The 20,492-nt window shown below is 39.2% G+C and overlaps 3 protein-coding genes across 5 annotated transcripts in view; 1 reads left to right on the forward strand and 2 right to left on the reverse strand.

Moving 5' to 3' along the window:
* Window positions 1–241: 241 nt before the first annotated feature.
* Window positions 242–5,389, reverse strand: LOC108891664 (uncharacterized). Of its 3 annotated transcripts, XM_018688908.2 has the most exons (10): window positions 5,361–5,389; window positions 5,178–5,260; window positions 5,059–5,083; window positions 4,312–4,426; window positions 3,193–3,296; window positions 2,943–3,078; window positions 2,768–2,860; window positions 2,567–2,647; window positions 1,771–2,054; window positions 242–1,320 (listed from the first exon to the last, which is right to left on the reverse strand). In XM_018688908.2, exons 4-10 carry the CDS (start codon window positions 4,343–4,345, stop codon window positions 886–888), a joined length of 1,167 nt encoding a protein of 388 aa, XP_018544424.1. In that variant the 5' UTR covers window positions 4,346–4,426; window positions 5,059–5,083; window positions 5,178–5,260; window positions 5,361–5,389; the 3' UTR covers window positions 242–885. The 3 variants fall into 3 exon arrangements, with proteins under 3 accessions (XP_018544424.1, XP_018544421.1, XP_018544420.1); XM_018688905.2 differs by lacking the exon at window positions 5,059–5,083 and having other exon boundaries at window positions 1,780–2,054; window positions 5,361–5,378; XM_018688904.2 differs by lacking the exon at window positions 5,059–5,083 and having other exon boundaries at window positions 5,361–5,378.
* On the forward strand, window positions 5,366–16,086 carry chdh (choline dehydrogenase). Its single transcript, XM_018688887.2, is given in 11 exon segments — window positions 5,366–5,494; window positions 6,693–7,146; window positions 7,496–7,726; window positions 8,676–8,842; window positions 8,975–9,126; window positions 9,270–9,399; window positions 9,486–9,620; window positions 10,907–11,025; window positions 11,027–11,050; window positions 12,484–12,586; window positions 12,854–16,086. Coding segments are annotated over 10 exon segments (1,905 nt in total). The 5' UTR covers window positions 5,366–5,494; window positions 6,693–6,721; the 3' UTR covers window positions 13,273–16,086.
* The window catches only part of cacna1db (calcium channel, voltage-dependent, L type, alpha 1D subunit, b), an 84,440-nt gene continuing 79,711 nt past the window's right edge, over window positions 15,764–20,492 (reverse strand). Inside the window, exon 50 of the mRNA XM_051071136.1 lies at window positions 15,764–20,004. Coding sequence (XP_050927093.1) covers window positions 19,699–20,004 — 306 coding nt within the window. The 3' untranslated portion in view covers window positions 15,764–19,698. The remainder of the gene's footprint in view (window positions 20,005–20,492) is intronic.

The following is a 20,492-nucleotide window of genomic DNA, read 5'->3' on the forward strand; positions in this document are numbered from 1 at the left end:
ACTGACAATACAGATTAGATTTACTCATCTGTCACAACATATTCACATTCTTAGTGCAGTTTGCACTGTGTGGCTGTATTATGTAGGATACATTTAAAATATCCTCATTCAACTTTGACAGTCTACTGTATGTAACTTTTGGCTGAACTCATAATTACAGTGCAATGGTAAATGAGAAAATGTGGCTTAACAGAAGCACAAATAGAGATGAAGTCATAAAGAGGGAAAACTGACATAGTAATGGAAGCTATTTAAAGTTTATTAACATCAGGTATTAGTAACACGTAGCATGTAACATCATTGTATGGACTGACTTGTGCAAGGATTAAATTTTTTATCCATAAAAGGAAGAATGTGTCTTCTTTAAGAAGTACCACAGTCTCATTTACAATAAATAATGACTGAGACGTCCCCACTTCTAACTGAGCATGTCAGCATGTGAACTGTATTTATTATTTATATGCTGTAATAGCATAGTGCTATATGTGGCAGAGGACACAGTAGGTCAATCACTGTCATCTGCGGATGGCAGCATTCTCCATATTCCCTGTGGATGTTAATTTTACATTGTAATAAGTTTCTATTCATTACCATTTCTCGTTCCAAGTCAAAGAATACCTCAACTACCACCACAGCTAGATGGGCAACATATACATACTTATACCTACTTATCCTGTTATGATGCAGGAGTCTATCCCAGAATGCACTGAAGAGAAACAGGGCACCAGGGACCAGGGACAGAGCTAGTATACATAGACAGACAAAAACTCACTCATATCTACAAAATGGCTTTCAGTGTGAAACTCTGCATTTCATAAAACAGTAAGAATAATGGAAGAGTCAGCTATGCACTTATCAACTGTTCTCACCTATCTCTATATCAATCTAAACATTCTCATTACTGATGTTCAAACTGAGGTGACCACAGTTCTCAGTGCTTCTGCTTCTCTGGAAATGCTCCTCTACAGCTTCCCTTAACATCACTGTACTCTTCTCACTGTAGGAAATCCTTGGTCTGAAGATCTGATCTGATATCTTCCTGTCATCCTGCCTGTGAGAATGAAGACTCCTGTACAGTTTGTTCAAATCCTTCATCAAATAAAAAGTCTTGCAGGCCCTCAGTTCCAGCGCCAAGTTACTATGCCTTTTGCCCCGCTGCTTGCCCAGTTGCACCACCCAGAACTTAGCCAGGTCGTTGGCGCTCTTTGCATGGCTGGCCACCATGTTGAGGATCAGGGGGTAAAGGTCATGAGCTGCAGCTGGGATAGAGGGTTCTGGGAAGCCACGGTTGGGAGGAGAGTGGCTGGGCTGTGAGGAGGGCTGAGAGAAGAGAAGAGGAGAAGAGAAGAGAAGTCTGTTGTTCATTTTAGTTTGATTTATTTGACAATATGAAACAAAGGACAAAATCTCAGGGATTGCCCTGAGGGAATTCCAGGTACACATATTTTTGATGTAACTGGTTCTCATCACTGCAAACACACTGAGCATATTGAGTTTATAAGGTTGCATTGGTACGGTAACTTCTCTGTTAAAAGAATAAAATTCCGTTCCTGCATACAGCTAGAGCGTATATCATGTCTATAAAGTTGTTTACGAAATGCCAAAGATGACACAATGAAGTCCTTATTTTGGTCCTTGATGTAAAGATGCAGGGGTCCATGTAACCAGGTGACATCATATAAGCAACAACACACTAAATAAGGAATCATCACCAAAATCACTCCTATGCAGACAGGAAGAAATAGGTTATAAAAATTACATACAACGTACAATCTCTACCTGCGGGCAGACAATGAGCACTTGTTCTGCAGCCTTGGCCTGTTCTGTGAGCCAGCGCATTGGCCCAAGCTCTGCAATCTTCCCCTGCTGCCACATGTCGATAGCCACGCTGCAGCCACCGTGCCACTGCAAGAACTCTGCCAGAGCCACCACGGCCCGCTGGAAGGCTGAATTCTTGGCGGGGTACACCACCAGGACAGGAACAGGAACCGTGGGAGATTGCGGTAAACTTCTGAAACCAAGTGATGAGGCAATGTTGGCTCCACAGCTTTTATCTAGGGAGTGAGAAAACATTGAAAATGAGAGATTAGCTATCTTCAGTCAAACATTTTATATCATCTGGAAGGGATTTCCAAATTCGTAAGGAGAGGTTTTTGTTAACCCAAACTTGATATCTTTTCAATGTCTAGGAGGTGAAGCTTATGTCCACTGCAGGATGACAAGACATTTATCCAATAAAGTAGTTAAAGCTATGCTCCAATGTGACTGAGAGATCACTGTTGATAAGTTTGGAAGCATTTTGCAATTTTTAAATGTTTGGGTCAAATAGCAAGTGACCGGACATATCCAAAGCATATAAACAAGACTGGTAGATAAGCCTGTGCATCTATTGGAGGGGAGCATTTTTAATTTCGGAATTGGTATAAAAAAAATTAGCACTGAAATGAACCCCATTGTAGACACACAGAAGAAGAGTGCATTAAGATCTATTCCCATTTGTCATCTGCAATTTTGTTGCCTAGGTTCCTTTACCACTAAATATACATTTAGAAAGTGTTGTATTTACAAATTATGTAGCAGGAGCTCAGGATCATCAGAATAGCCAGTCCTCCGAAAATGGTGACAGTGATTCGTCCTTTTCTCACAGCTGCACAGACAAACACATACACACAAAAACACATTCCTTATTTTATTTCATGTAATTGGTGAGATTGACCAGATGAAGTGTATGTATTGTCAGTGCTTTTAAGTAACTGTGGAATCTTACATGAGGTAGTGGTCTCATCTGGAGTGGTCTTAACTGTGATGAAATGTGATCGCTCACCTCTGGGAACTTGAGATGGCTTTAGTGTAACACTTTCTAAAAAAACAAAGAGGACAGTTTTAACATTTTAATACTTTGCTGTTGATCAATAAAGTTGGGAATAAAATCATAAACTTACTTTGTGTTTTACGGCGCGGTACCAGTACACTTACAGACTTGGAGGAGACGCCACTCCCCAGTTGAGGCCAAGGGAGATTGCTAGCTTGGATGAGGTTGAAGCCATAGCTTGCTTGTACTAGAAAATTAAACCATTTCTACTTTGAAAAGATAACAGTCATTTTAGTGATTTTAATCATTTCAAACTCACGCTTACTGTTAAAGCACAAAAAATTTCTTATCAGTTATTGTTAAAATTCTATCCATGACACCTGCTCCAGCCCAGTGACACAGGTCAAATGTGGACTGTAATCACAGAGGTAGGATGGTTCCCCCGAAATTTCGATCAGAGTGCCCGTCAGATATTCAGTACTGGCTGCAGAGAGAGAAAATGACAGAAGCTTTAGGAAGAGCTCAATAAAGAAGATTTTTTCCTTCTCACTTCTCCTCCTATTAGGAATTCCTATTATCATCCTGCTTCTACATTTTCATCTCGTCTGTCACTTACTCTATCCTACGCTGTCAAAATTCCCTTTCATTTATAACTGACCAATGGTTATTCTGCTGCTCACACTGTTCTGTAAAAACCACTTTCTGTCACTCTTTGCCTATGTCTGTCAATTCACCTCCTCCCCCATCTCCACCTCATCCCGCATAACAATCCAGGCGATCTGGCTTTAATCCACCTTTGCTTGCATCAGACTATAGGGGATTCTTCCTCTCTCCTGTCTTTACTGCTGATGAATGCCTCAGTAGGATCTAATGTCCAAACTCCTTATGCACCTCTCCTTACTGAACTGAGGACAAACTATCAATTGGTCAGTGTAGACGTTCAGATATCAGTCAATGATAAACTTCATTTCAAATGTTACAGAGATCCTACCTGACTAAAGGCAGTTTATATATAGTATATATAAATAGTACACAAAAAGTATATATAAACTACAGTGCAGGTCTGTCTATCCCATCTATCCCATTTTAGTTATTATTTTAAATGTTCAACAACATCTTTTGTTTCGCTCGTGTGTTTCGCTACCATTAGGGGGCTCTTCCTGCCTAACACCTGCTACACATACTGCACTGATTATTTTCCTCTGTTTGATTACATATAAACATTTTATCCTCTACCTAGTTCACTGTCACCCTAACCAGACTAAGTCCTGTTTATCAAGAAGAAACCTCTTATGTTAGTGGATAAACATTGCGTAACAGCTTTTATTGTTTCAGCAGATAGACAGTAATCATCAATAAGCTGCTCAATAAGATGTATGTAATGATCAAATCAAATGTCAGAGAGCTCTGTTTCTGCTGCACATGTGTAGCAGGTGTTTGGTTAACCTGCACTGGTAAAACACTAATAAGATGTAAAACAACATGTGGTTGTCTCCTACCATCAATGCTGATTGCCCAGCTGATGTTTAGCATATCTTTTTCTTGTTCTGTCACAAGTTCCACTTTCAAGTCTGCCAGGAATGATGGAGACTTGATCACTGACAGGAGGGAAATCTAGAACAACAGAGAACAGTGGTCATTACTGTCCACACATTTATAATGTGTATATTATCATTCTCTGATATGTAACAAGATGTTAATTTAGCTGTTGAAATATATTGATATTTCTGTAACAGCTTTTGTTAAAATACTGAGGAACACTTAATGTAAAACCATTCACATCATCATACAGTCACATCAACAAGAATATTTCAATCAATGTGTTGACATCTGTTGTTATAAAATGTGTTGAAAACCTGAGAGGTTAAAGAAATAAACTTGTTGCTTACCCCTGGCCAACCAATAATATATAAAGTTGGCAATGCAATTTCTCCCTTAATCTATGCACTCAGGCTATTGGAATTTCCACTTTATGGATCATTCTGGCTGACAGAGCTGACTCTTCTAAAATAACTTAATGGAAAATTTTAGTGTCTAATCAGATTAAGGCTTTTCATGCAAAAAAAAAAAAGAAGAAGAAGAAGAAGAAGAAGAAGAAGGATGAGAAAATCAGAACAAATGTAACAAAGATACTGCTGTCTGCAAAGGGCCAACAAATACCCTTTTGAGTCAAACTCTAATATGGCCAATGGTGGCCTCAACTTTTAAAACGAGGTATTATTGACATATATATAAACACAACTTACTACCAAATTCACGACACACCACTTTCTGCAAACAAAATCCAAGAAAAAGATCACTTAAATAACATTCCGTTTTAAGTAAAACAATTAATCGCTCATTAATGCTGAAGTCAGTAACTTACAATTTCTTGTGAAATCACTTGGGCCTGGACAAAAGTAAAAAACATCAACACGACTTCCCACATCATGGCTGAGCACGGTTGACCTAAAACAAAAAAATAAAATAAAAAAAAATATATATGTATATATTACAATATTACAATCTACAGCATTTTCGACACTGACTAGTCAGTGTCACATCCTACCTGCAGCGCTCTAGCTGACTGAACTCCCCGTTACAGTGCCGCTGATTTTGCTATGTTAACTAAGCCCCGCCCCCAGATAACCATTCACTTGCCTCGAGTTAGTTCTGGTCTCCGTCAGTGCAAAAAATAAAAAGGTAGGCTGCACATTATTTTCTGCTGTTAAATTCATTTATAAACACTGTCCTTACGCCTGTATTGACATTGAGCTTCTCCAACGCCACTTCGGGTGAAATTAAATGTAGCATGTAAAGTCTCCATGTCCAGCAGCTCTGTCAACTGCAGACGACGGTGAGCTTTGGACATACTAGCAAGTTGTATACTTCACAAACATAGCGGTCTAGTCCCGAAATAAGTCTGAAGCGTACCGTCACTCTCAGCCTAACTCCTCAAAAGGTTTCAAATACAGTTTGAATTACTTTCTTAAAGCGTTTGTAGCATTCAAAACATGTTTTAATGAAGAAGAAATGTGTGTACAAATGTTGCTATGTGCCGCAGCAGAACTATAAAACCCAGACTGTTATGCTGATAAGCTAACGGTTACGAAATTGGCCTTTCGTCGTAAACATTTTATACAAACTGGCCTTAAAAGACGAGATTGAACGTTAGTGACATCCTACTGTTTCTGACTTGTGATTTTTTTGGTGTGTCAGTTTATCAGAACGTATTTAAGGAGTTCGGGTTGACACTAAAACTTATACTAAGTGGGTGTATTATTGATATGATACTCCTGACCTAGATATGTCTCCCTGCCTGTCTTAATGAAAAGACTTCACTTTGTCTCGTTATATGGAATATGCTTCAAATAAAAATATTTACGAGAAAAGACAAGAGAGGTGATTGCAGCCTTTGCTCGATAATCTTTTGCAAAGAATGCATATGACTACTAAAACACACACACCCACACACACAAATTTGAGCAGACAATAGCGCGTCTTTCCCTGTGCACGAAACCATCACATTTACTTTTAAGCTGACTAGACATAATCTTGGGATCTTATCAGGCTGAATCAGCTGTGAGGAGCTTTACATCCTTTCTGTCTGAAGCGCTCGATGCTTTATTTAAGCATGAATTATTAATGTAAGCATTTGATATTTAATGAATCACAAGAGACAAACATGAACTTCTCTCCTCTACAGCAGGGAAAATTATCAGGACATTTGGTCAGACATTTCTAGTCAATTTAGTTGCTAATAATTATAAAACTCTGGGACAGGGATAAGGTGTAAACAACAAATTTTTTATTTAGCATGACAAAAATGAGTGTTATGTATGGACATGTAAATATCATTCAACCAGCTTGTGTGTCATAAAGTGTGTCTTGTGATTCACAGTGAATGAGGAAAGCCCTCTCAGAACCAGGATGTTGTCTTTGGCCACACTAGGCCAAACTGGAGCCCGACGAGCTGCCACCATGACGCAGGGGAGATTTATGAGGGACAGCGGATGCTTGTTTACCTGTTTGCCAGAATGTCACTTTGTCCCCAAGACCAAAAACATGGGGCCTTCCCTTACCTGCTCCTCCACTAGCCATTACAGATGCTTTAGCACCTCAGCTGCTCATCGCAACAGTTCATCATCACCACATCAGAAATCACCATCTTACAGTTATGTCATTGTTGGGGCGGGGTCAGCAGGCTGCGTCCTCGCCAACCGGCTCACAGAGGATGCCCATGAGTCTGTGCTGCTGCTGGAGGCCGGACCTAAAGACATGTTGCTAGGCAGCTTACGGCTCTCATGGAAGATCCACATGCCAGCTGCGCTTACCTACAACCTCTGTGATGAAAAGTACAGTAGTTAAATTATTTCACTTGTCTGTCACTGGTCTTGAAATGTTTTGGTGCAGTTGTATTAAATTATTTGCCTCAGTGTCTGTCAGTAACGTTTTGACTTTTTATATCAACTTGTGAAATCTGCTTCAAAAACTAAAACTTTTCAGGATATTTTAGCTTATTAAAGCCATAAATATATGAATAAATGAAAAGTGGACATACAAATGAATTGTCCGTGTGTCACATTGGTGCAACATATTAGTCCCATATTTTGATATAAGTCCTAATGTAATAACATATTATTAAACTCTTCAGATATCTGCTCCATTTGATGCCATGATGTATTTCTATTCATTTCTCCTCAGGTATAACTGGTACTACCACACTTTACCTCAGGCTCACATGGACAACCGGGTGATGTACTGGCCGAGGGGCCGTGTGTGGGGCGGGTCCTCTTCACTCAACGCTATGGTGTACATCCGTGGACATGCTGAAGACTACAACCGGTGGCAGAGAGAGGGGGCTGAGGGCTGGGATTATGAACACTGTCTGCCTTACTTCAGGAAAGCTCAGTGTCATGAGCTGGGAGAAAACAGGTACCTAACAAAAATAGCTGGAGGGTACGTTTTTCATTACCTTTTGACTTATGTCCAAATTATTTTAATATGCATGGACCTAGTTTGAAATGGAATCCTAACTCAGGCAGTGCTAGTGCGTAGGTCCAATAGACTTTAGCCAGACTTTAAAATGTATCTCGATTGTTTTGTAACATGTGTAATGAGTTTTGTTTGTAAATGTGCTGCAATGCAGTGAGGATCTTATCAGGCAGACCTTCGAAGCCACAAAGCACATGCAAATGAAGGGCGTAGCAGCTATTGTATTAACATGTTAAAAATAGTACGATAAAGACTTTTGTGGTTTGGAAGCACGATACCACAGGTGAAAGTGATATGATGTTTATATTATAGTGTATGACAGAGATAAGGTAAACTACGATTAATGTTATGCTTCCACTGAATAATAAGGCATGAAATCTTGACTATTTTTTTAAATTTAGCAGCATTACAAACACATGAGTTCAATGGCAAGCTTGATTATTGTCTTTATTTGGGAATTGTTGTGGTGAAAACTGCTATAAGTTGAAAAACAGCAAATGTGAAGACTTAACATTTACATAATCCTCCTGGCATGAGGTTAAGAATTTCTGTGAAGTTTCCATTTAAAGGCCCTCTATTGTTAAATCAGCTCTAACAGATACAGTAGGTACAAGCAGGAACAGGGAGTACAGGTCAGTCCCAGTGAGCATATTTTCACATGCCTACATTTTTATGTGTTTAATGTTCATAATAAACAGCTTCAGAAATGGTTTTGATCTGATAGATTTCAGAAATATAAAGATTTTTTTGTGGGGACCCAGTTATCACTATTTATTCATTTGCTCTGACTGGATGATTAGCATGACTAATTAGATAACTAAGTGTTATCTGATAACTAAATGTACAACTAACTAAATGTTAGCTTTGTCTTTTTTTGTGTGTACTAAAGGTACCGTGGTGGCAGTGGACCTCTTCATGTGTCCAGAGGGAAGACTAACCATCCCCTTCATAAGGCTTTTATTGAGGCAGGGCAGCAGGCAGGATACCCCTTCACTGATGACATGAATGGATACCAACAGGAGGGACTGGGCTGGATGGACATGACCATCAATAAAGGTCTTAGAAAAACAAAACTTCTGCAATTACAGGACATTAAAATTATTAGCAAATATGCAGCATTTATATTGTATACCTTTTATGAATCAACCCCTTAATATTGTCTGCATTTCACTGTCTAAATCTGTCCAGGGAAAAGGTGGAGCGCAGCCAGTGCCTACCTTAGACCTGTCCTGGGTCGACCCAACCTGAAGACAGAGGTGCGCTGCCTGACCACCAAGATCTTGTTTGATGGAAACCGTGCTGTGGGAGTGGAATACATACAAAAGGGACAGAAGAAAAGGGTGAGATGGAGAGAATTCCCATAATTTTAAAAGAGACAAAATTTCACTTATCCTTCATGGTTCCTGCACAGTATATTCAAATGGCCATACACTCTTAATCTTGTTTAGTGATTCAATTCTCAGTTTTTCTGTTCTTTCCTCAGGTGTTTGCAGATAAAGAGGTGATACTGAGCGGAGGAGCAATCAACTCCCCTCAGCTTCTCATGCTGTCTGGGGTAGGAAATGCAGATGACCTGAAACAACTCAGCATCCCTGTGGTTCAGCACTTACCAGGTACATTATACACTGAGAGTTATTTTCTAAGCATTTAAAAAATCACGTTTTCTTTGACTCATACTCTTCTGTCTTGTGTTTCTCAGGTGTTGGCAGTAACCTGCAAGATCATTTGGAGCTGTACATCCAGCAGCAGTGCACTCAGCCTATCACCCTGTACAAGGCCCAGAAACCTTTCCACATGGTCAAGATAGGACTTGAGTGGCTCACCCTGTTCACTGGTAAAAGGCACCTACAAATGGAAACACACATATTCTCCTAGAGATTTAAAATACAGTGTTAATGGAGTTTGAAGAAATCAGCTTTTCCTAATTAACATGCAGATATTTACAGCATAGTTTTCTACAGTCTAATCAGATCATTAATAGATGTTATGCAACATAAATGTAATCGATAGATCACGATAGATGTAATCAGTTGTTTTCCTCCCATGAATGAGAACCAACCAGATGCAAGGAATTGTTCATCTGTTAATATAATTAAACAAGAAAAATCTAGCAACCATAAACAGAAGAAACAAAAATGAAAAGTAACCTACCCTTGTAGTCTCCTGTCTGCCCACCCTTAACAAATTCAACTTTTATTCCTCTGTACCAGAGCAGTTATGTTTTCAGGTTGTCCGTTCATCGGATTTTTGTTAACACAATATCTCAGTAACGCCTTGAGGGAGTTTCATCAAATTTCTCATAAATGTTCACTTGGACACAGATGAACTGATTAGATTTTGGTAGTTAAAGATCAGAATGACTGGCCATAACTCAAGAATTCACATGCTTATTTACAGCAATTGGACTGGCTGGCAGAGGCATACAACTGCAAGGTGGTAATTTTAGTGATGTGGAGGTTTTACAAGACAAATTAGTCCTCACATGATCATGTGAACACAGCAAATGGCTATAAATCTCTGGGCTGTCAGTCAGAGTTCTGCACAGGGTGTTCTGGCCTATAGAACTGGTTCTGTTTCAGAGGCTGCAGGTTGGCATGTTGTAATACACAGTCATGATCTGGCCTGGAGAGACAGCTATTGTACCCAATGCTATTTAGCTACAGATTGTAATTCACAGCTGGTGTTTCTTTCATAACAGCATTTATAGAGTTCTTTTGAAGAGCTGTCCTAATGAGGACTCATACATATCTGGTGAAATGACATCAGCTATGACAGACCACAGACTGTGGGCTGGTGGGTGAGCTTGGTACAAGTGATTATGGCAGGAAATTCTGTGGTACAGGCAGTGACTTCAGCAGAGCAGGAACAGGAGGGACAGACTCTTACAGACATGACTCTTACAGATATTTTGATCACAAACATAAACTACATTAATCACACCATTGGCAGACACACCACCAGTCCAAACAAACCAGAGACTGAAGTATCACAAAAACACAGGCTGCCAATACAAACCTCCATAAACACCCAGAACAATATTTTCTCAAGTCAAACAGATAGATGCCATTTGTCTAATGACACAGTACATTTGTCTCACTTACTATGACAACCATCCCCCAGGTTATGGAGCAACAGCCCACTTGGAGAGCGGAGGGTTTATCCGCAGTCGGCCGCACGTCACACACCCTGACATCCAGTTTCACTTCCTGCCCTCGCAAGTCATCGACCACGGAAGAGTTGCCTCCAAGGATAGAGGCATATCAGGTGTGTGTGGCTTGCGTTTACCAAACAATGGCTGCTTTTTGTCCTGGTGGGAAATATAATGGAGGTTTAATTAGAATAATAATATTAACATGGGTATGTGTAGCAGTCATCAGGATGTATGAGTATGCTGCCATTTTGATGTACAAGGAAATGTGTGTCTCTGTGTTTTGGCTGTTCTCTCACTGTGAATTTCAAGGCACAGACTGTTGGATATTCTAATACTACTGTAAATGGTGAAACTAGAACTACCCTGATGTTAGCCACGACTAGATTAGACCCTCATATTGTGTACAGGACAAAGGTGTGTTTTCCATGGAAAACCTCTCTTACCTGAGAAAGTGTATGAAACAACAACAGCTTCCTAGAATTTTCCTGACTGTTCACCTATTAACACTTATACTGCAGCCTCTTTTCCAGAGAAGTGTACTCACTGGGAGAAGTGAACCTACCAGGAACTAATTGAGTCCCACATTGTGTACATTTTATTTTTTATGTCCAAACTTTAAACAGGGAAACATAAAGAAATGTCAGACGTCAGCAAAATTACCATCCAGCAATTCTGCAGGTTTCTGTTTTACAAGTCAGTGAATGCAGGATCCATAAATAGCAAGTGCCATAATATTGAAAATAACTTAATGGATTATATCACTACAACTAGGGAAGACTATAAAACAGTTATTTACACATGTATCTACAAGTATGCAGTTAGTGTATGCATGGTCAGAAACACACAGTGGTCACTTTACTTGCACCACTTCTCACTTGCCATTTATCAGAAATGAACAGAATCTTGACATCTGGGGTTTTCCAGGAACATATGTTTTAGAGAAACACCACAACTTTCCATTGCGCAAATGTAGTTTAAAGTATATGTTGAGGTGCAAATTTCTGTGTAAATACAGTGGCCACATACCATATTTGTCACAGTGTGTGCCTCTCATGTTTTACCATTACATTCAAGTCACATGGCTAAGCATTGGTTTTTCATGAAAAAATGTTTTAAAAGAGGATCAGAGGATCTGTTACGAACACTTGCTGTTGTTCTGATGATATCGCCAGAACCTTCATAGAAGATCTCTGTTAGACTGAAACCTTAAGAAAACCTTAGATCCTTGAGTTTGTTTTTTGTCCCAGTGTGTGCTCTACATTGTGTGTGTCCTCAGAATCCTCAAAGACACATCTAGATGAAAATATAGTCTGCCAGCTGCACAGTGAAAAAAAGGGATACAAAGTGATACATGTCATTTAGGAAATATAGCAGCAACCTCAGAAACTGGTTATTAATTTCTTTTATTATGCAGGAGTATGTTATCATCCTGGTGGTTAAACAGGTCTTTGAGGAACCTGAAAATACCTTCAGAACAGCAGTAAGTGTTGTTAAAAGACCTTCTTGTTCTTTCAAAGATGACTGGGTGTTATTGTTTGCGTTGTAGGTTCATGTGGGACCAATGAGAAGTGCTAGTGTCGGCTGGATGAAGCTGAAAAGCACCAACCCTCTGGACCACCCAAATCTGCAGCCAAACTATCTCTCCACTGGTAAGATTCAGTCCCTGAATTCTCAAGAACCAAATCCATTAAAGGTTTTGAGAACCCCAGTTAATTAATAACCCCGGTTAATTAATTATCAATTATTAATCTTTTTTAATCAGTTTGTAACAAATATTCACATCTAAAAGTGTTAAGTATATCTCAGCAATGTGGGAATTTTGAGTTGGAGTGTGGAGGTGTGTTACAGCTGACATATATAGAATTTTAAACTCATTTATAAATCCACTTCTTGATTTTTACCTTCTCTCCTCTCAGATATTGATGTATGGGAGTTCAGGGAGTGTGTTAAACTCTCCAGAGAGATTTTTGCCCAGAAGGCCTTTGACCTGTTCCGTGGCCCCGAAGTCCAGCCTGGTCCTCAGGTCCAAACAGATGCTGATATTGACGCTTTTGTCCGCCGTAAGGCTGACAGCGCCTACCACCCGTCCTGCACCTGCAAGATGGGTTCACCCTCTGACCCGATGGCAGTCGTCGACTCGAACACGCGGGTCCTTGGTCTTGAGCAGCTGCGTGTGGTCGACGCCTCCATCATGCCTAGCATCATTAGCGGCAACCTGAACGCACCAACCATCATGATGGCAGAGAAGGCTGCCGACATCATCAGAGGTCGCCCACCGCTCGTTGACCCAGGGGTTCCCGTGTACAGACCACCAACACTCGAAACACAGAGATGACTACAGACAGAGTAAATGATATGGTATGTGTGTCATTAGGCAACAACAGCAGTGAACAACTTATTATGCGCTTGATGGGGAGCAGATCATTTAGCTTTTTGTTTTTTTCTTTTTAACCTGATTTATTGTAAATGAAAATCGTGAGGGTTTTGTCTTGATTTGCACACAAGGTAACATATCAGTGGAAGATAATTATGAAGGTCTGATATACGCAAGCTAAACTCACAGCCATAATGGTGTTGAATACAGTTTTAGTTTACATCTGAAATTCCGTTATTCAAGTATTTAACATGGTGTCCTGACTGTCTTCTGATGAAGGAACAGTAGCCTTGTCACTTTATTGTTTTTATTTTTTTCAATAATTTTGGTCTTATTTTCCCTTATAAAGTCCGTATGTCTTGAGTAATCTTAAAGCTAATGTGATAAAACACCCTGATCATGGTTTCCTCTTCCTCGTCTGCATAGTTAATAACTAAAAGCAATCGATTGCTCAGGTTAATGGAGCTGCCTCACCAAACTGCAGCAGACTTGACTTACCAGTGCTGAAGATCAAAAGATTTGGAAACATAGGTACTATTAGCAGACACTTGATTTGACTTAGAACTTGACTCAACCTTACAATGGCATTTTGATAGAGTCAGCTGTGTGCTGACATTTCACAGTGTCACATTGTGGCTGCTAGGAAAGATACTGAGCATTTGCATAGTTACTGTGAATGTAATGGAAATTTGTTCCATGGAAAATTTGAGTTCATTTCCCCTGTTTTACATTGTCAAATATGAACAATACAACGACTTGGACATGTTAGTATCTGACATAAACGACATAATAATAACAGTAACATTTCTTAGATAACCTTTTGACTGCATTATCCTGAGGTAACCCACAGAATTTAAATCCCACAGCATATGAAATGTTTTAAATGGGTTTTTTCACAATGATAAAATGTTCTGTCTTGAGTGATTGTTGTCTCACTGTTGATCCACAATCTGCACATCGTGCAGTCAACAGTCCCAGCAGCACTTCTTGTTTTGCTCAGTTCAGATAAGTGATCACCAAGGTGACATTCCTCTTCCTTCCTGAAAACCTGCAGAGTTAACAGTTTAACAAAATGCTGTTTTTATAGGTTTGTTGCACACATTTTACAGTGAGAAGATTCTAAAAAAACATCTATTTTGATCCATTTGTATAAAATAGTAATTTAGCCTGAGTCTTGTTTTAATTTAGTCTTGTTTTGACAGTAGTGTGTTAACACCTTAGCCTTATCTCCAGGACCACAGCAAATTTCATCAAATTCCAAGGTATGCACACCTCCCCCACTAGATGTTGAACCGTGAGGCTCATTGAGTTGCAGATCTAACAGATGTGGATTAGACAACCAGGTTTTTCTGGCTCAGACTCAGCAGCACCTGGCTTGTATGTTTCTTAATGTTTGGAAAGAAATGCCCAATCAGCAATCAGATATGGATTTTATTTGCTATGATCAGGACTCATTTTCAGTTGGTCTTGGTGACTTGGACCTGACAGCAGTAGAGATAAAATGACTCACCCACAAATGAGCAAAGTTCTAAGCCCATACTTGTCAGGAAAGTAGGCTTGTTTCCTGGCAAACAGCCTTTCATTGTTGACTACACACACAAACTGTTTGTCAACGCAGAAGTATACAACAGCTAGTGGAGAATCAACCTCTAGTTCAAACTCAACAAACAACACCAAAATGAAAATGGCCTATTTGCATTGGCCCCAAAAACATGATTTCATAACACTATCATAGCCTGACTTGAAGCTATTACACTACTATACATGTAAGTATTTGAAGGAACAATCGTTTTAAATCCTTTGCTTCATTGAGCTGGTGATTACTTTGGATGATTAAGTCTTACAGCTCACAGCTTTTAGTTGTCTTTTGGTTTGGGCCAGTCCAGTAGCTGTTTAATCTAAGTAGCAATAAATGCAAATTATATCTCAGAATATTAAATCCAGCTATTTTAGATATTGTGTGAAAACACTCTTTATGTCAAATATACACTAAAAACTTCTAAAAACTAAATTAAACTAAAAAATGTTTTTTGTATAGATTTTTAATGATGTTTCTGAAGAAGCTTTTAAAAATGATTGTGTATAACTGATTAGATGAAATGAAGTTGTTAATTACGATAATACCACTGGTGCCTATAAGATCATTGTGTTCTGATATCAGTGTGAATTACTCTATATACAGTATGTGACTGATTTCACTTTGGTCCATCCAGTACTGATAATATTAGTATTGAGCAGATTTTTACAATGAGCTTCGCTAAAAATCTTCCTTAAATTCATGTTAATTTATATTATATTCTTTTTCTTTGTTATCAGCTCTAATGGAAACCAACACGTGCTCAATGAACTCTAATCGTGTCTTATTAAGCTGTGCACTACACTACGAAGTATCTTCGTCGCATGTCTTTGTTTTTGTATTGTTTGTAAACAAACAGTAGAAACTGCCCTGACCTTGTCCTCATGACTTTATTCAGTGGTCCTTACAAAAATCCTCAGCAGGTTCATTGTCATTTCAGGCGAGAATTCAAATATACAAAACAGGGTTTTTGTTTTCATTGGTACAAAATCTCTAAGGTACTAGTATGTATGCTACAAAGTAGATAGAGCTATGTTCTTTAAATTTTCATACAACAAATGGGTAGAAAGCAGAAATCTTCAAGTTCATCACTTACTTTTTACAAACACTGTACAGATTTTATACATTGTTGTCATTTCATAGACATCTGTAAAGCAGTGGAACAGTACAAAAAATAAAGCTGTCAGTAGCACAACAAAGCTTTGTGTTGTTTTCTGTCTCTATGCTTCTATTGATAAAACTTTGGATAGTTGGACTGTGAATAGACTGCAGATTTTTTATTTATCTTTTTTTAATCTGGAGTCTCAGAATTCCTGACATGTTGTGAGCAGCAATGTTTGGTTTTATCAACTCAGTAAGGTATGAACTGTACAAAGTTATGCAGTTATTTTATTATAACATTGATGTTTGTAAAACCTTGTCATTAAAGACAAATTCATTTTTAATAAAACAATTAGTATTGATCTAGTAATTAGTATCTGCATTTCCCATCACTGTCATCAATGTGTAAATGTCAGACAGAAGCTGCTGTAGAAGCGGAGGAAAACATGGCCGACTTTTGAGCGGGAAGGCTTAATTCAGAGAAACCATCACGGGTTTAATCCAGCAACCAGAAAATCAATCTGATTATCCAAGATGCTGCAGCTCTGTGTTCTTCAGGGAGCTTTATCAGCTGCTCACCTACTCAGAAATGTGTTTCAGAGGGATATGCAGCAAAAAAAATTAAGAAGCATATTTCTACTTACAGCATGTGTGTAATATGGCTTTTGAAGTGCTCCTGCCTACTCTAAAATCTCTTTTAAAAAGTCATTAGACTCCAAAACAGTAAAACAGATTCTCTGCAGGCTGTACTGACACAAAATGAAGAGATTTGAAAGTGGTACATGTGTGATTTTGTGTGTGATTCTTGTTACTTTTCGGATGATGGCTGCTCAGATTTCAGTGCTACACGTTCCAGAAATCACCTGTCAATCAAACACTGACATGACCTTCCTGCCTTTGGGGTTTTTGGAGGTCTGAGTCTGCTGCTCAGATAGTCTTTAACCCACCATACCTTGGAATTTTGGGACACCTGAGGTGGCCAATCAGATCTATCACAACAGAAAATTATGTATATGAAAATGTTTCACATCATTACTACTTTAGATTTTTCATTTTGTGCAAATGCAGCCATTGCCACACAGTTTCCCTGACATTTAAATCGACACACCTGGATAGGTACCGAGGTAATAACAATAATATTTGTTAAACGTCTTAATTAAACACAATTTACATGCAGTTAGAAAATGCATAAGTCATATTGATCAGCTATTGTGGCCACTGAAACCTGTGTCTGTATGAAGAAATGAGTGCATTGACAGTACATGTGAAGAGTATTCCAGATACCAGCTCATATCCTGTTTCAGTTTTAATCTCTATCACCACAACACCCAACAGCAAACTGCCTTTTCGACATCTGCATTACTCATGCTCAGGCCTTTTGGCACCACTGTACACAAGAAATGGTGCACACCTCAGAAACAATTTAAAAATGGGGGGAAAAAAATATAAGTATCTGGAATAGTATTTAAATGTTGATGTGCGTGTAAATGCACTCAGTGATCCCTTGTTTTGGTTTTATATTGAAGGAGCCCTTTGATTGCACAGATTGAACACATTGCCCTGACAAGAGTTTTTAGAGTGAGGAAAATGAAAAAAAAGAAACAACATGCTTGTCCTGCCACGACCCAGTATTGGTTTTTAAAAGCTGACCTGAAGACAGTTACAGTTGACAGTGGCGGACAAACACTGGTTAGTGGTGGAGCCAAATTTACAGAACACTAAGTGAGAAATGCTGCTGAGCTTCGATGTTTTTCACCTTCGAGCGGGTTGTGTGTCTGTCCCCTTCAGACAAGCAGTTGTTTTGGGCATCTTGTGCACTCAAACTGGTGCTGGAACAAAAATGAATCCCACAAATAAAAGGTGACAGCTCACACCAATCATTTCACTCCAAGAACAAACTACGTATCTATATATTCTATCTCTACGTATCTATATATTGTCAGGAAATCTTTTTTTTTTAAAGTCTCCGTTTCTGTTGTGGTGTCTTGTGTCACACCTCTGTGTTGTGTTTTGATCTTGTTTTCTTCATCTGACTCATCATGAAACACTTAGGTGCCTGAGAGAACCCCCTTTTAATGTGACATATGATCTCATGAGAGCAAAGCTCAGCAGCTGATGATGAAGTAAAAATGCTCAGATTTGACCTAAGACTGATGTCAGACAGATGAAACTGTTGTGATGACTGTGCCTCAAATCTCTGGATCATCTTTGTTTCATTACAAAAACATATATTATCAGTCAAAGTCATAAAATGTGACACACATTACACTCCATGTGTCATATGGCTGGCACTTTTTCCATTTTCCTCAACAGTTGTTATGATCTCAGTGTGAACACTAATTTCTCCAAACTTCTCATTCAAATAGCCTAAAGCAAATGTAAGCAAAGAGAATCACTGCATATTCTTGTTTCTCCTCACAGTTTTCAAGGGGCTTTGATAAAAGTTCATGATCACTATGGTAAATAAGTTTATGACACTGTAATGGCGGTCAAACTAGTTTAAATAGTGTAATTAAAATGCTAAGTTGCTGATTTAGTATCTGTTTCCATGGTATGAGGGGAGAAGGGATTGTGTCATGTTTCTGTGTGTGTGTCTGTGTGTAATTATGCATGCACAGACACAAAACAGAAGGATATGCCTGAGGACAAAGTCTTTTCCACTGATATGTGATTTCCTTTTCAAGTCAAAAGCAACGTTTAAAACCTGAAACCCTGAACTGTGAACCCAGAGCAGCCTCCACTGTCTGGAATGGCTTTGGATCAGCCTGATGAGTTGAAATAAACCTACAAAAATATTATTATATATGTATGTTTTTATGACACTGTGTGTGTGTGTGTGTGTGTGTGTGTGTGTGTGTCTGAGGCCAAAATGTAACGTGAAGGCCGAGCAGCAGATCAAAACTGCATTTGTTATAATGACCAGTGAAAGGTTAAAATCACACATAATATATACATGAAATGAAACTGTGTTGAATACAGGGAATCTTCGGGAATTATCGGACAGCCAGACACATTTTGGAGCAGGACAAATGCAGCTTTGTAAAGCCAGCTCACCCTCCTCAAACACTGCACACTACTCACTGGCCTGTCACTGGTGTTTGTCCCTGACATTCCAACTGGAGAACAATGGGGTAAATGTTTTTGGAAAAATTCTCTTAAATTTTATGAGCAAAATCTGTTTCTAAATAAATCTAGTGTGTAATTCATATTGTGTTAGTGTAGCAAACACATGGATCTGTTTATGCCCATCACTTACCATGCTGTTTGGATTTTAGCTGCTGGACTCAGTGGTGGTCCTCAGTGGATATTGTTGGGAAAACTAACTTCACGAGATTTGGGGCCGGCTTTGCAAGGCTGCCAGGTTATTCTGCTGTATTACATCAATGTTAATATTTAAAATATAGAAAGAACTTCAGAGGAAAGTCATGAATTCTTGCTAACAGGCGGGCTGGCAGTATGATTCCCTCTGGTTTCAATATTTGCTGAATTAATCTCAGCTTTTCTGTAAATCCAAAGGTTTCTTTCATTACTCTGGCATTTCCATTTTCCACTCCACAGAAAGAGAAAACAAGGCACTTTGTTCTCTTATCCGTCCATGTTTTACATTTTCTGTCTATTGCAGGACTCACTTGAGCAGAGACGTCCCCTCAGTGTCTAACAGCAGTAGAAATTCAATTGAAAAAACCTAAATAATCCGGTGTGAGCCGCTGCTATAGTGATGTGATGCATATCATCTCATCTGTTAAGTCCTCCTCACATTTCACGGCCACGTACGGCTCCTCATCACTGTAGTCACGGATACTGTGGTCTCTAAGATGCGGGCTGGTGTGTGGGTCCGAGCTGACACTCCCTGAACCCCCATTGCTACCATTACCCATACTCCCATTCAGGAGGTTACTGGCAGCGCTCTCCATCTCGTCAATGGTCATCTCGCAAGCGTCTGCGATTTCGTGTTTGGTCACTGACACAAACTTGGGGTCTCTAGCGTATTTCCCCAGACCCTCAGAGATCAACACCTGAGAACAACGGGAGAAAAATAGCTGAAAACTGTTGACGTGACAAGAAGGATTTTATCAGCTACATGTCAGGAACATTCTGAACTGTGTGTGCATGTAACTGTGTGTATTTGTTTGAGTCAGTATGTGTACACCAGTGGTTCTCAAACTGGCCCTAAGGATATTTTTTCACATTTATTCAATTGGTGTTGTCCAAAGTGACGTAGATACAAGAGGTCAAAGAGAAGTCTTTGAGAAAAAGTGCATCAACATTCAGTTCCATGCCCCACCTCAGTGCAACAGGTCTACAGGGACATCAAGTAACACACAAGTTTTTAGAAATTAGCATTTTAGCTAGGTAGGAGGTAGGTCATGAATTTTAAAGCAGTAAACAGGAACTCAGCTGGCCAAATCAAGTTGGGTAACTTGTTCCAGTACCAAGGAACTAGAGTTTGGATTGAGATTTCCTGCCTCACAGGCATAGCACGTTGTTGGTTGGGAAACTGAAC

This window comes from Lates calcarifer, linkage group LG6 (assembly GCF_001640805.2).
Source record: "Lates calcarifer isolate ASB-BC8 linkage group LG6, TLL_Latcal_v3, whole genome shotgun sequence".
In the NCBI taxonomy this organism is placed as follows: Eukaryota; Metazoa; Chordata; class Actinopteri; family Centropomidae; genus Lates; species Lates calcarifer.

What these genes read in the sequence shown, in the direction of transcription:
- LOC108891664 (XM_018688904.2), bottom strand. Translation starts at nt 5,243, where the DNA reads ATGATGTGGGAAGTCGTGTTGATGTTTTTTACTTTTGTCCAGGCCCAA. An exon ending in AAGTGATTTCACAAGAAATT is followed by an intron (nt 4,427 to 5,177) that starts GTAAGTTACTGA and finishes CTGTTGTTCTAG; the next exon opens with ATTTCCCTCCTGTCAGTGAT. An exon ending in TCTGCCCGCAGGTAGAGATT is followed by an intron (nt 1,321 to 1,770) that starts GTACGTTGTATG and finishes CTCTTCTCTCAG; the next exon opens with CCCTCCTCACAGCCCAGCCA.